Raw genomic sequence first — 15,893 nt, 5'->3', positions numbered from 1 at the left:
AAAATTGTTTATTTCGCCATTGTTTCTCCGCCACAAAAAATAGTTCCATTGTCAACGTCTTGGTTTGGAATTTTAAAAACTTTGAATTAACGGTTATTATCATCAATGCGAATGTTTCATCGCGGAGTGATTTATTTTTAGCTGTGAAAAGTCCCGTAACTGTAGGTATGTTGACGAATAACCTATAACATGGAACGTCTCTCGTCCAATCAGAAACAGCTAAATTACGCACTAATCATTTATCCCGAAACGGACCCGGGCCTATGACCGACAAATTATTTAAGAATTATACATTTTGGTGGAGCGTTTGGCTCCGGACACGGTAACTTCTGCCCTAAACCAAGATACTGAGTAGGGCAGTCTGGAAACTAGTCTGTGACTGCTGTTGAAGACACCAGTTTTGTGATGCATGTGAATTGCTGCAGCAACACTTCAATCTTTGGGGACTTTGAGGCTTTAAAAGTTAGGCTACTGGCTAGCTAGTAACCATTAACTTCAGATTATATTTGCCATAGATATTCTGTCTAATGTGGTGATTGCATTGACACCTGACTTGTTGCTACGTCACTGCACAGCATCATTTACACTATGCTTGCTATTTTTAAAATGGAACAAGGATGTAACACACTAAGTGAGATTTACAGAGAAATCCTCTGCCTCTTGAGATCAAATCATTCTTCAGGTTTGAGAAGATACGCATCGGTGCAAAAAAAAAAAAAAAACAGGAAAGAAAAGGAAATATTCTTACAGGGGGGAAAAAAGAGGAAGAAAAAGATGGAGTAATGGTTGAATGTCCAGAAAAGGGTTTTAAAAGATTCCAAAAGCACTTTTTACTTTCTTAGTCATTCATTGTACTAGGACTCTGAATGACCTTTGTGTTCGGTGCAAAGTTGTTCAAACTCACTTTGAGAAAAAAGTTAAGCGTTAATTCTTGTCATTGTGCAACCTGTTAAAAGCACTTCCTATGAAGGGGAAGTATCGGCATGGAGAGTGAGAACGTGAAACTGAACAGTCACAAGTATGTCATGGGTTGCTATAAACAAACAGGATGTCCAAATATTCACCACACTTTGCACTCTGTTGGACACCAAAGAGGTCAGAGGCTGAGGTAAGGGTTCAGTTTTCAAGTAATTCTAATCACTGATTCACTATTTACATTTATATCATACAACTTAATAATAATTTAAACAAATGTGTAGTAATTCATCTGGATGAGATATCAATGCTATTTTTCATACAGTGCGTCATCTTTATAGGGTACTTGTGCTGTTACAACATGACACAATAAAATAGTGGTCACAATTATTTCCAATGATGTTTTGTTGTAAATAGAAATGGTTTTACTACAGTGTTTTACATTAAATGGACATTTTTGTTGAAAAAAAAACTAATTGATATAGGATCCTGTCCTGTTCTGGCTGCAGTCGGTGACAGTGTAATCTTGCAGAGGTACGTTTTTTCCCCCACTGTAACCAAAAATAATCCCCTGTTTATATCTTTAGAGGTTATGCCAAAATAGATGGAAATCGATCTGGATTACAGTATGGATTTGGATTATCCTGACTACAACAGCACTTACTCATACGACAATGCAACAGCTGAAGAAGACTCTTCCCAAACAACCCAATCAACATGTTTCACAGACTCAACCTGCATCACCCTTGTGGTGATCAACACTGTCATCTTCCTCCTGGGTGTCCTTGGAAATGGAATAGTGATTTGGATCGCTGGCCTTAAGATGAAGAAGACAGTCAACACCACCTGGTATCTGAGCCTGGCTGTGTCTGATTTCCTAGTCTGTGCCATTCACCCGTTTAACATAGCCTTTGTGGCCATGCAGAACTGGGTCTTTGGCCTCTTCCTGTGCAAGGTCACCTCCTTCATGATGTTTGTGAATATGTTCAGCAGCATCTTCCTGCTGGTCTTCATCAGTGTGGACAGGTGCATCGCTGTGGTGTTCCCTGTGTGGGCTCAGAACCACCGGACCGCCAGAACCGCGTCCGTCGCGGTCACTGTGGCGTGGATCTTCTCTGTGGTTCTGAGCATCCCCTCCATCTATTTCAGAGACGTGACAACTCATATGGGCAGAACCCACTGCTTCAACAGCTACACAACAGACCCGCATAGCCACACCGCCATCGCCGTCAGTCGCTTTGTCTTCGGCTTCGTAGTCCCTTTCATCATTATCATCGTGTGCTACTCTGTGATCGCCCGCAGGCTGATGAGCGGTCCGATCAAGAGGTCCACCAAGCCTTTGAAGATCATGACGGCCCTCATCGTCACCTTCTTCATCTGCTGGCTGCCCTACCACGTCTTCATCCTCCTGGAGCTGAACCATGGCTTCTACGACAAGACGTCCATCAAGAACGGACTGCAGTTCGGCACGCTGCTTGCGCTCGCCAACAGCTGCCTCAACCCCGTGCTGTACGTGTTCATGGGCAACGACTTCAGGAAGAAGTTCAGAAGCTCGCTGCTGTCCAAAATTGAGAATGCGATGGGAGAGGAAAATCGTACAAACACCAGCCGATACTTGTCACGCACCAGCTCAATGGACGGGAGGGCTTCCACTCATATCTAAACATCCACAGGTTCCATTCACTCTCTTCAGCTCTTACATGGCTACAGGGTGTCATGATAGCCATTTCAGGAACCTTTTAGGTCACCTTAGCAGATGAGAATCTAGCCTAGATTGTCCGTAGATAGATATCTAAATGTCAACACGTTTCCTATTCCTTACACTATCTTAGACTCTCACGGTTACTATACTCATAGTCTACTGGACTGATTGCTGCTAGTTCTTAGCATTGTAGTTATTTTTATGAATCATCAATAACAGATGAGAATGTATCCACAGATGTCCACAGGTTCCCAGTCTCTCTTTAATATTGTCTGGTACTTTACTCACAGTGTACAAGATGGTTACTGCTAGGGTTTGTATGTTTGCGTTACACTCTTTTTACACATTCTCAGTAGTGGACGAGAATGTGGCTTTAAGGAACAAACCCAACCAGGGGATTCTTGCTTGAAATAAGGGAGATGACAGGACATGGTAACTCATTACATGGAATTATATCTCTGTACATTATTCTTTACGCAAACTAATCAGTGTTTTTATCTGAACTGTATGTATTATAAATGTTTTACTTTTTCTGGAGGGGGTGCTGTATACCTTTGAATATTTTCAAATGAAAAGCATTAGTTATAATATCAGTCAATCAAAAAAAGAATGATCAACACTTTCCTAAAATTACCTGTATTTACCAAGTGTGACTGCAAGTGTGTGCAGTGTGTGTAAGTGCCTGTGTCTCTGTCTGTTATCCATGCCTCTATTTTCAATGTTTTATACTGATTCACAGTACTTGTTACAGTACAGAATGTTGTATATAAACATGTTCAGCTATAAGTTTTAAAGTTAAGTCGTATAAAAACAATGCAATCAAAACATAATAAAGATGAATGCCAGATATCATATAAAATGTTCATAATTCATGCCACCTTGCATGTTTTGTTGTGGTTTTATACATTGACTATTCTATGTGGGTTTTCTCTGACTGATTAAAGCATTAAACTATGTTGACCTTCGACTTTTATCTGTGAAGTTTCAATCACACAAAAGACTTGATGCAGAATGAAAAGAAAGAAGATGAGAAGAGACATTATTTTGTAAGATTTCTCACTCTGACTACTTCTACCAGAGTTCCACACTAATCCACTTGAGATGAACTGAAAAACTTCACTATAGTAAAAATATATTTAATAGAATACTTCTAATAATTAAATCAATAGAACTGAATATACCTGGAACACTAACTGGTCAATGCAGATAAATCTTCATGTGATCGCAAATTGGGAAATTGAAACAAACAATAAGATAGATAGATGAACTAGATGAGGAAGTTTGGCCCGGGCCATTTAAACTTGAAACTTCTCTTTTCTATCATATGTAGGTAATGAGTTCAACCCCTAGAGTTCCTTATTTATGGTCTCCCTTTGGCCTTAGAAATTCTGCATTTTTTTTTTTTTGTCCAAAGCAAAAATTTCCTAACCCCAGTTTTTTTCTCAGCATGGAGAACATTAGGGAATACTTTCTATGAAGCCTGGCTTTATAAGGCCCTATAAGGGCATTATTAGGGCCTTCATAATAACTTCAAAAGTATCTATGAGTCATTGTAGCAATCATTATAACTATTTATACAACTATTTATACAACTTTTAAAAGAAGCTACAAGTCATTGTAACTATGTATGTAGGTCTTCACAGCACATAATAACCACCTTTGTGATATATTATGCATATTCATTAATGGTTATTTGCATGGTGACTAGGCTGCTATACAGACATAGAATAATATAAACTGCCATACAATTTTATAAGGGAACTTTGTTTGCTCTAAGTCAGGGGTGTCAAACTCATTTTCACCCTGGGCCACATCAGCAATATGGTTGCCCTCAAAGGGACGGTTGTAACTGTAAGACCAGAGGTGTCAGACTAATTTTCACCCTGGGCCACATCAGCATTAGGGTTGCCCTCAAAGGGCCGGTTGTAACTCTATAGCGTCAAAAGCAGCACTAAGGAGGGCCAAAATTAAAAACTTCTGCAGACTGGAGAGTGCTTCAAAGCACGCACTGCAGACTGGAGAGTTTTTCATAGCACACACTGCATAGTGTATTATCTCTCTATCTCTCTCTCACACTCTCTCTCTCTCCCTCTCTCTTTCTCTCTCTTCAGCAACATTCTATGTAGTGAGTCACAGATGAAAGGTCTGTGGAAGGATTCTATATGTAATGAACAGATTTAAACTTATTTAACTGAAGTTATGTAGAGATGTACATTAAGTCTTGACCGCAATTTACATATTAAGCCATAAGTCATAGTAATACACCATGTTATGAAGATCATGCATGATACTCTTGGACCCGGAGAGGTCAACCATTCCTGTGTTCCCGGTGTTCAGTGGGCTGCTCGTGGGGTTCACGTGCACAGAAGGTGGCAACACTGTTTTCAGTTCTGTTTTTAAAACTGGAGGCTGAAATGGAGAAGGGGAACTTGAGAGAGGAGAAGATTGCCCTTCTCAAAGCAGACAAAGTGTACCTCCAGGAGGACCTGGCTAAGAAAGATGGCCTTCATCCAATATATTGTTTAAAAAGAAGTGAAGGGCAGCTTTTCTCTGATTTTTTTTACCATACATAACCATATGAGGCATATGTTTTCAGATTGGTTTCATTAATAACATAATGGGTTTAACAGTGTCTGTATAAAATGCAAAGAAAGGCTGCTGTGGCTTTAAAAAAAGAAAAATGTTGATATAGCTCTGCTGGTATTTACCATTAAGTTCTGATTGGTGTCTTGAGTTGCTATTTCAGATATATATGATAGGTGAAAATTCACCCTAGTTACCTCAGGACTCCAGGGCTGCATATAAGAATATTTATCAGACAAACAACAACAATTGCAATCGGGCTCTCTCCCAGCACAAGGCTGAAAGTGAAGCCCTGATAAACACATTGCACAAGGTTTATACAGACAGAAGTTTAGCTTTCAGCAGGGATAACCACGTGGTGGATCTCTGACGTCCGAGGCTCCCTATATTGCAAGGATGGCAGTTTTGCACAAGGTCGGAAGAAGCTTATCACAAGTTACACACACGCAGAAAAGCCATGTTCCTGCTTACATAAGTACCTGATTTATACAAGGTATGCATTAATTAAAGGCACTTGATTATTCTGATTTATTATACGGCTCTTCAGAATGTTCCAAAAAGTACAGTTGATTTGAATGGGCCATTCCAACGTTCGCAGGTCCGATATTTCTTGATAATGACCGCTAAGAAAAGATAATGACCGCTGTCATTGGCAATGGGTTTTGTGCTTCTAATTTACATCTTTCATATCAATCCACAAGAAGTCCGGTCATTTAACGTAACAGACTCATGGTAATTTAAAGTCTGCAAGTAATGGGTTGCTACGCAACACCTGGAACTTCAAAGTTAACTATTCATTTCTAAACGAGAGTCATGAAACGGCAACTAAATCATTTAAAAGAGGTATGTTGGAGGAAGAGGTGCTCAAGGTCGGGGTGCGTCGGGGTGCTGTTCGCCCCGTCAGGATTTATTTTTGGATAATGACCTCCGGACAATACATTATCCCTTACATATTCTATAGTCATTAAAAGTGTTTCGAAATGATCTCCATCAATTGACATGTACCTTTTTTGTTCATATGCCTCTTTCTTTTTAGCGAGGAACACCAAAGGCGTTATCCTGCGATATTTGTCTGCCTTGGAAGCCTTCAAGAAAGGAAACTCAATGAAAGCTGCTTTTGACACTGAAGGGGTGGATCGCAACACTGTAGCTAGAACTGCTATTCTGGGTTGTGGTCTGTTCATGCGATCCACCTCTACAGCTTATTTGCTGTTTTTGTCCACCAAATCAATGCTCTGGGATAAGTTCAGCCAGTGCTGAATTGAAAACAAAAGGGTCTTTTCATCTGTATCCTGTTGTTTTTACTGTCAGAGCACTTATTTGTTTTAACAAGTTCATAATGCCTTATATAATCTTATTTTATAATATTCTAATATCTGTTCATAACAACACTACCTTTTTTTCACTGTACTTAAAGCTGACAAAGTCCACTTATAGAATCGTGTGGCAGTTTATAATATTCTATGTCTGTATAGCATATGTTTATAATATTCTATGCCAGCTTAGTCACCATGCTAAAATCCATTAATGAATATGCATAATAAACCATAAAGGTTGTCATGGGGTGCTGTGAAGACCTACGTACATACATAGTTCTAATGAGTGCTACAATGACTTATAGCTTCTTTTTAAAGGCATTATTATTGTCCTTATAGGGCCTTACATATGCAGGCTTCATAGGATTCATGATGACATTTGACAGATACACAGACTAATGATCAAAGATTTATAACACATTATTCTGTCTGACCTTATTGGGCCTTATAAAGGCAGGCTTCATAGAAAGCGTTACCCGACACACAGACTGACGATCTCATATTTGTAATGCATTATTCTGTCTTATATTATAACCATTTATAAGGAACTGATATAATGTATCATAAAGGTAGTTATGAGTCATCGTGAAGGCATTATACATAGTTATAATGATTGCTACAATGACTCATAGCTACTTTATACGCTATTATGAAGGCCATTATAATGCCCTTATAGGGCCTTATAAAGCTAGGCTTCATGGAAAGTGTTACCGAACAGTACATTACATTTATGTTGTTATTCAATAACTTAACTCCATTACAAGTTACTAGTTACTCCCCAACCCTGTTTCAATGGTTTTTCTCCAGTCTAAAAAAAACCATCACTCCCCTGCACTTTTACTGCCCTGTTGACCAGTAGTCGACAAGTACTCTCACTGCCCTCTGTTTCACAAAAGCACTGTCCCGCTATCCAAAAGCACATTAACTGACATGTGTTTTACAATGTCTGAATGGCGTACAGGTTAAGGTAAAGATGATTGGCAGACACTGTTTTCTAAGGCGATGTATTAAAGCTTGCAGTGTTCGGTAATCAAACCTGGAACATTCGCATGTAGAACGACAACGTCACCCACTGGAACACCGCACACTGAGTGCAGTCTACTGTCAAAGAATCATTATTTGTATGCATATCAAATGAATGTTTCAATGTTATTGTGGAATTACATTGAGCCTTCATGAAGCTTCATGTCGCCACCACTAGTATCTCTGGTGAAAGGTTGTTAATATTTTTTAGCTAATCAAATCCCTGTAAGCAAAATGACGTCCCATCGACGTACTCTAGTCTAATGGTCTCTCCGAACGTTCCAAAAACGTAAATGTGTATGGTTCCCTTGACAACCCTTTGACGTTTTGCATGACTTTCCAAAAATGTCCCAAGACGTTGCGGTGACAATTGGGAAACGTTTTCTATAGGTCCTGGGGACGTTCTGCAGGACGTCCCAAGAACGTCCCTAGGACATTGCGGTGACGTCTGGGAAAGTGTTTCTATAGGTCCTGGGGACGTTCTGTTTTTGCTGAGCTAAATGAAAAAAAGAAAAATAATAGATCGTTGGGCCCCCCAGGGTAGTGACAAGGGATTCAATGTCTTGCTCAAGGGCGCTTACAAACTTGATTAGGAGGACTGGGAATTGAACCGGTAACCTTCCTATTACAAAACGACTTCACTACCTACTGTACTACCACTATCGGGCTATCATTTTGTCACTTAATCACCCTTATCACAGTGTGAGATAGCCAACAAACTTAGTCATTGTTTTTCGAGGGTTTGAGAAAAAGCATATTGTAGCGATCTCAGTCACTACGCATTGAGGGTTTTCCATAATGATTCCTTTTTGAATTAACATCCATGGCACGTCACGGACGTGCGGTCAGGGAGGCAGAGCCTAATAACTAGCCAAAATAATAATGATAAAATAAATATTAATGCTTCTCTACTGATCTGTGCTATAAATGTAATTTCTGCATGATTCTAATACAATATACAGAGCATACATAGGAAGGTCTGTGTATAATATCAAGTCTCTAGTTAAATACTTTAAATACTTTACTAGGATCTGCAAAGAGGAGTGGACCAAAATCCCTCCTGAGATGTGTAAACCTGGTGACCATCTTCAAGAAACGTCTGACGTTTGTGCTTGCCAACAAGGGTTATTCCACCAAGTACTAAATCGAGGAGACTATAACAGGAATAGTCCCAAATATAAGCTCTTTACTCCCAATAGTTTTGTCACAAAAAGATGTTTAAGCAACTATGCCATGTGCCATTTTCGAATTGCTATACTGTCACTAGAAATGGCACATGGCATAGTTGCTTAAACATCTTTTTGTGACAAAACTATTGGGAGTAAAGAGCTTATATTTGGGACTATTCCTGTTATAGTCTCCTCGATTTAGTACTTGGTGGAATAACCCTTGTTGGCAAGCACAAACGTCAGACGTTTCTTGAAGATGGTCACCAGGTTTACACATCTCAGGAGGGATTTTGGTCCACTCCTCTTTGCAGATCCTCTCCAAATCTTTAAGGTTGCGTTTTCAATGGGAGGGAATTAGGGAATGAGGTTCAAGCCCGATATTCCACGTTACATGGCCCCATCCATAGTCCCCTTGATGCGGTGGAGTCGTCCTGTACCCTTGGCAGAGAAACAGCCCCAAAGCATAATGTTTCCACCTCCATGCTTGATGGTGGATATGATGTACTCTTGGGGTCATATTCAGCATTCCACCCCCTGTCAAACACGGCAAGCCGAGTTGATGCCAAAGAGCTTGATTTTGGTATCATCTGACCACATTCTGTCTCCCAATCCTCCTTAGAATCATTCAAGTGTGCAATGGCAAACTTCAGATGGCCCTGTACATGCGCTTCCTTGAGCAGGGGGACCTTGCGAGTGCTGCAGTACTTCAAAAAATTACGGCGTGGTGTGTTGCCAATGGTTTTCTTGGTGACTTTGGTCCCAGCCGCCTTGAGATCATTCACAAGCTCCCCCCGTGTAGTTCTGGGGTTATTCTGCACCTTTCGAATGATCACTGATACCGCACGAGGGGATATCTTGCATGGAGCCCCAGACCTAGAGCAATTAACATTTGTTTGGTGTTGCTTCCATTTCGCACCAATAGTTATCTGCTTCTCACAAAGCTGCTTGCCAATGGTTTTGTAGCCCATTCCAGCCTTGTGCAGGTCTACAATCTTATCTCTGACGTCCTTGGACAACTCTTTGGTCTTGCCCATGGTGGTGAGGTTGAAGGTGTGAAGTATGATTATTTGGACAGGTTTCTTTTATAAACGTCACCAGTTGAGATAAGGTGTACCTTGTTAGACCTAATGAGGACTAATCTGTGTGCTTCTTGAGCACATAACTGGTCATTGTGAGCCAGAATTCTTGCTGTTTGCTTGGGGGTTCAAATACTAATTTTTTGCATCAAATGCAAATAAAGTCATAAATGTTATAAAATGCAGTTTTGATATTCTGTTTCTCACTGTTAAAATGCATCTGCCAATACAATTCTAGATCACACATTTCTTTGCAAGTGGCCAAACTTGGGCAAATCGGTAGGGGTTCAAATACTTATTTTCCCCACTGTATGTCATAGAATGTGTCAATATACCTTATAGACTTTGTTTCAGGGCTGTAGTCTACGTGATACGCAGGTATACGCCGTATTACCACCTAAAACGTTTGTGGGTTTGCGTATATCCACTAAAACCTAGGCCAAGATAAGTATCAAAAATCTCTGAAACCATCCAATCAGTCATCATTCATCAGTTAGAAGAAACTGTGGGTAGATGATGGATTGACTCAAAAAACGATCGGTTGACAACTAATCAATATTCTAGAATTCGTCTAAGATTTAGTTACCAGGCAGGAACTGAAAACACCATTTGTTTGATTGGCTATTACCAGGACCTCTACTTTTTTCACTTAGCTACAACGACTTTGCCTGACTTTAATGGGGTGTCACGTTTAACGCTGCCTTTTAAACATTAAAAGCAACTGAATAACACGTTTGTTAGGTGTAATCTGTAGCGGTAAATAACAACATAAACGACAATAACGTGAGTGATTGATAAAGGACTTATGTTACACTTCACAAACACACATAATCGATGTTTTTTTATTTGAGAATAACGTAATTGGTTAGCTTATTTTATGCGAGGTAATTGACCAAGCTGGCTACGGTGTTTTGGTTAGCTCAGGCTAGCTATATGGTGTTTTGGTTAGCTCAAGCTAGCAATCTCACAGATACAATAAGTGATAAGCTCTGCCCCCATTGTCAGTAATCTTGATATTCTGTGGTGTTAACTGTTTTGTTTGTATTTAAGTGAAACACATGGTGTAAATGTCCATCCATTCAACTTAATTTCCAGAGCTGGCTACGGTGTTTTGGTTAGCTCAGGCTAGCTATATGGTGTTTTGGTTAGCTCAAGCTAGCAATCTCACAGATACAATAAGTGATAAGCTCTGCCCCCATTGTCAGTAATCTTGATATTCTGTGGTGTTTACTGTTTTGTTTGTATTTAAGTGAAACACATGGTGTAAATGTCCATCCATTAAACGTCATTTTCAGAAGCAGTAAGATAGTACTACATATACTATTGCATGCTTTTGAAATAAAGGCTTCAATTAATTGAAAAATGTATCCCTTCTGCTGAAATATTTGTGAATCTTTTAATCCCCACCCCTTTTTTACAGTGTGTGGTGGATAAAATGCATTTAAATTGTGGTCAATATTAGCATGTGTATTGTAAGCTATATATTTTGCATCTTTATTTTCTAACATATTTATTTATTGGGGAAGGGCTTGTGGGCCGCAGGGGGGGGGAGCTGTGGCACCGACCCATCACAGACAGTATACCCACCACAGAAAACTAGACTACAGCACTGCTTTGTTTGTCTCCATTAGCAAGCCTCTGAGTTGCTGTTGTGCGTTACATTTATTCATGACCTTTAACCCAAAGCACCTGACTGCAGTACACATAACCATTCTCTCTGTGCTCCCTGGGTAATGAAGTCATGATCTTGGTACTGTTAGTGCCTTGCTCTTCCAGTTGACCCTCAGAAGCACATAATAAAAGCTGGACCTTCTTCTGTACCCAGCTGGCTTGTTCAGTTTTTCCAGGAACATGTCTTGGTTGCCCAATACAGTGATCACGAGCAACGTGACCAAAGAAGGGGGGTTCTGAGTTGCACAATAGCACACTTTGACGGCACAGGGAAATTGGGGACGGATGGAGTATCGTCATACTGGAAGATGTTTAGATGTGGTTCGTGGCGGGGTGCTTCACTTGGCCAATTCTGGACTCTGGTTAGAATCTGTATGATTGTACCATGGATACTGTCACCACAGTGTTTATTTATTTATTTTTTCCAAATCACAGTTTATCAGTAGCCATTTCAGCTTATTGACATGAGCACATATTTGAATATAAGATCCTGTCTATCTGGAGATTCACATTGTGCTCAATTCATGGAGTGTGCTTTCACAGACGTGAAAGATGTCTGTAACAAACCATTTTCATACAGGTACAAACAGCCTTCAGCCGGTTTAAAAATATCTTCAGCCAGCGTCTCTCACAACTATCTATCCTTAATATCACACACACACACAAGCACACACACACACAGATACACACACACACAAACACACAAACACACACACACACACACACACACACACACACACACACACACACACACACAAAATGCTGCCTATACAAATCTTATTGAATCAATCAGTAATGTTTTGTTCGAAATAACTTTATTGACCAAGGTAGAATCCAATGTGACTGAACTTGTGTTAGATATTTTCCCCTTTCGAACTGTTGGCTTCCAACAGAAGACAGACTGGGGCAGAGTATCACATGTCTGTTCAGGTATTCTGCAGCATGAAATAATAAAAATGGCATTATCAAAAAAGAATATAAATGTTTTATATGAAGTATATTACATACTATGTGAGCAGAAATGAGGCTTCGTTCTAATTATATATTCAGTAATTGTTTCAGTCCTCTCCAACTCGCTTCTGACTTCCCAATGGTCGTAGCATGGTCACAAGACGGAGACAGAAACTGAAAGCTTGGCCTAAACTAACATTTACAGCAAAAAGCACGCGATCACTTAATACAGCAAGCAGAACTAAGCACAAACAAATACTAGCACATTAGCAAACACACCACAACACAACACTAACACATCAGTGGATGAGACATGGAAAGGTTTGAAAAACATGTGGAAAGACACATGTGAGGAAGTAGTAGGGAGACGAAAGACAGACAACAAACCCTGGCTTTCCACAGACACCACCAGAAAAGTGAGCGAGAGGAGGGGGAAAAAGGAGGCATTAAACAGAAGCAAAACCAGAGCAACCAAGATGGCAGCACAGACAGACTATGCAGCAGCAAACAAGGAAGTAAAGAAAAGTGTAAGGAGAGACAAGAAGAAATACATCGAGGATCTAGCACAACAGGCAGAAGAAGCAGCGGGAAAGAACAACCTGAAGGACCTATACCTAACCACTAAAAAGCTCACAGGCAGGTTCAGGCACACAAAGGCACACATTAAAAACGCACAGGGTATACTCCTCACAACCAAGTGAAGAGATGGACTGAACACTTTAGACCACTGCTCAATAGGCAGGCCCCACATCTGACAGCAGAAATCCCACCATCACCAAACCTGTTGGAGATAAACTGCAATCCCCCCACCAAGTCAGAAATCAAAAAAGCCATTAAGGCATTGAGAGGAGGGAAAGCAGAGGGACCCGACGGTATTCCAGCAGAAGACTTGAAAGCCGACATCGAAACCTCTACCAACATGCTCCACCACCTACTGAAAACCATCTGGGAGGAAGAATGTGTCCCATCAGACTGGAAAGATGGACACATTGTGAAAATCCCAAAGAAAGGAGACCTCAGGGACTGCAAGAACTACCACAGAATTATGCTCCTTTCAACTCCAGGGAAGGTGCTGAACCGTATCCTGGCTTCAGAAGGGGTTGGCTGAGAAACTGAGGGAAAACCAGGCTGGCTTCAGGGAAAACAGATCCTGTGGAGACCAAACCGCCACCCTCAGGATTATCATTGAGCAGTCCATCGAATGGAACACTTCAGTCTATGTAAATTTCATAGATTTTGAAAAAGCCTTCGACAGTGTGGATAGGGAGATGCTGTGGAAACTGATGGCCCACTACGGGATCCCAGCAAAAATAACCATCATCATTAGGAGCACCTACCAAGGGATGCGATGCCAAGTCCTCCATGAAGGATGCATATCTGAGCCTTTTGAGGTCCTGACTGGTGTGCGGCAAGGGTGCTTGCTCTCTCCATTTCTCTTCCTCCTCTGCATAGATTGGATCATGATACAAGTAACCTGCAATAGCCGAACTGGCATACAGTGGAGCCTGACAGAGCAGCTAGAAGATCTGGATTTTGCTGATGACCTGGCACTACTGGCTCACACACATCAACAGATGCAGGAAAAATCCGGCAAGCTAGAGGATACCGCTGCTCTGCTCGGGCTCAAAACTAACTAATCAAAAACCAAAGTAATGAGAATTAACAGCAACAACAACATTCCCATAACCATGAACAAAACATTCCCATAACCATGAACAAAACCAACTATCATTTCTGTGGAGGAGGACGTTCAAGCCAGAATTGGAAAGGCAAGGACAACATTCAACATGCTCAACAATATCTGGAAGATGAAAAACCTGTCACTCAAGACCAAACTTCAAATCTTCAACTCAAACGTCAAGTCCACCCTTCTATATGGCTCTAAAAACCTTGAAGACCACCACTACTATACTCAATAAGCTGCAGACTTTCACTAACCGGTGCCTCAGACGCTTCCTGGGAATCTACTGGCCCAACACCATCTCAAACGCCAACCTGTGGGAACTCACCAAACAAGAAACAATAGAAACCCAAATCCGGAGGAGGAAATGGAAGTGGATAGGTCATACACTCAGAAGACAGAAGTCAATCACGAACAAGCCCTAACCTGGTACCCACAGGGCAAGAGGAAGAGAGGCAGACGGAGAACCACCTGGAGAAGAACCACAGAACAGGAAATGAAGAAAGAAGGGCTGTCCTGGCAACAACTGGAGCGGATGGGCCCAAGACAGGACAGGATGGAGGGGCTTTGTCCTCTGGGAACTTAAAGGCCTAAGTAAGTAAGTAAGTATGACTCAGAGAGAAAAAAAAGAGTATATGATGGCAAAATCCAAATCCAATGACATTTAAATGACTAATTCATATGTCTTTTTTTTTTTAAAGACATTCTTATGAGCCTTCATGAAGAGACATGTGATTGGTAGTGTAGCATAATGTAGCAGACACCCCCACCCCATCTTTGTGTTTTCTTTGGTCCGTTTTGTAGCGTTTTGTTTTTCTATTATTTTGTATAGTTACATGTTATAGCCTGTAGACGGCAGTATAAGACCATTTATAAGGCAGATCCTCACCAGTTAGGATGAGCACGAAAGTGACATGTAGGAGAGTTGCAGAGAGAGCAAAAAGGGCAAATGTGATTCTGTCGATGTGAGCTTACAGCTAACATTCTGCAAAGAGTTCTAATAAATAAAGAAAACGTTCCCAGCACACTGTTCAGAGCATTGTTTGATAAAGTGAGCAACAGTAGCGTAATGTCTTCAATGAATGCCATACTTCTATCTCTGTTTGTCTTTTGTAGGCTTTGATAACATGTCTCAACCCATATCAACAACTGGCGAGAAACTGAGATTTTAATCCGTGCTCTTTTAAATTCTCGTTAAACCACTCATACATGGTAGCAAAACCCTTAATCACCCTTCAATCCATATATTAATCAGTTTAACATTCAATTAAAAAGTAGAGACGAGTAGCCTAGTTTATAGTGACAAGAAATTCATATCTTCTGTATAAAATTGATCTCCTATATTGCATTGGAGAAAATTATATGCATAAATATGCTTGTATTCATCTTTGTATGGTCATATACGCTGTGTAATGGCCTTGCTACATGGTATATACTTATTGCAAATGTTTTTTTCATGTATTATGTAACGTTTAATTGCGTGACCGTGGCATATGACAAAGGTTATGTCTGAGGCATACAACTTAGACATACAATAAATCTGTCCCAGGGTGTGTGTTACTCTTGAGTGTGGACTTCTGGGAAAAGATGTCTGCTGAAAACTGATTGTGTAAAGAAGCAAACTAGAAGAAAAAGTGATGAAATCATGTCATATTAAAGGTGCACTCCACGCGTCCATGGTGGCAGAATGAAGCTTCATGAAAACTTTAAGCTTTCCAGCCAGTTGTGTTGAAAAGAGGTTCATTTCACAAGGCTTCCAATGCACTGTATCAACACATACTGGTTAATGAAATCGCGGTGTAGGAA

General features: G+C 40.5%; 1 protein-coding gene across 1 annotated transcript; it reads left to right on the top strand.

The window, feature by feature from the left end:
• Positions 1 to 1,048: 1,048 nt before the first annotated feature.
• On the top strand, positions 1,049 to 2,578 carry LOC308376854 (chemerin-like receptor 1; the record flags this gene model as incomplete). The annotated part of the gene is made up of 2 exons (XM_080853338.1): positions 1,049 to 1,108; positions 1,520 to 2,578. 2 exons carry the CDS (start codon positions 1,049 to 1,051, stop codon positions 2,576 to 2,578), a joined length of 1,119 nt encoding a protein of 372 aa, XP_080709464.1.
• Between the last annotated feature and the right edge of the window lie 13,315 nt (positions 2,579 to 15,893).

The sequence above is a fragment of the Sprattus sprattus genome (genome assembly GCF_963457725.1).
Source record: "Sprattus sprattus genome assembly, chromosome: 16".
Classification (NCBI taxonomy): domain Eukaryota; kingdom Metazoa; phylum Chordata; class Actinopteri; order Clupeiformes; family Clupeidae; genus Sprattus; species Sprattus sprattus.
The sequence above is the reverse complement of the archived record's forward strand: the minus strand, read 5'-3'. Positions and strand labels throughout refer to the sequence as shown.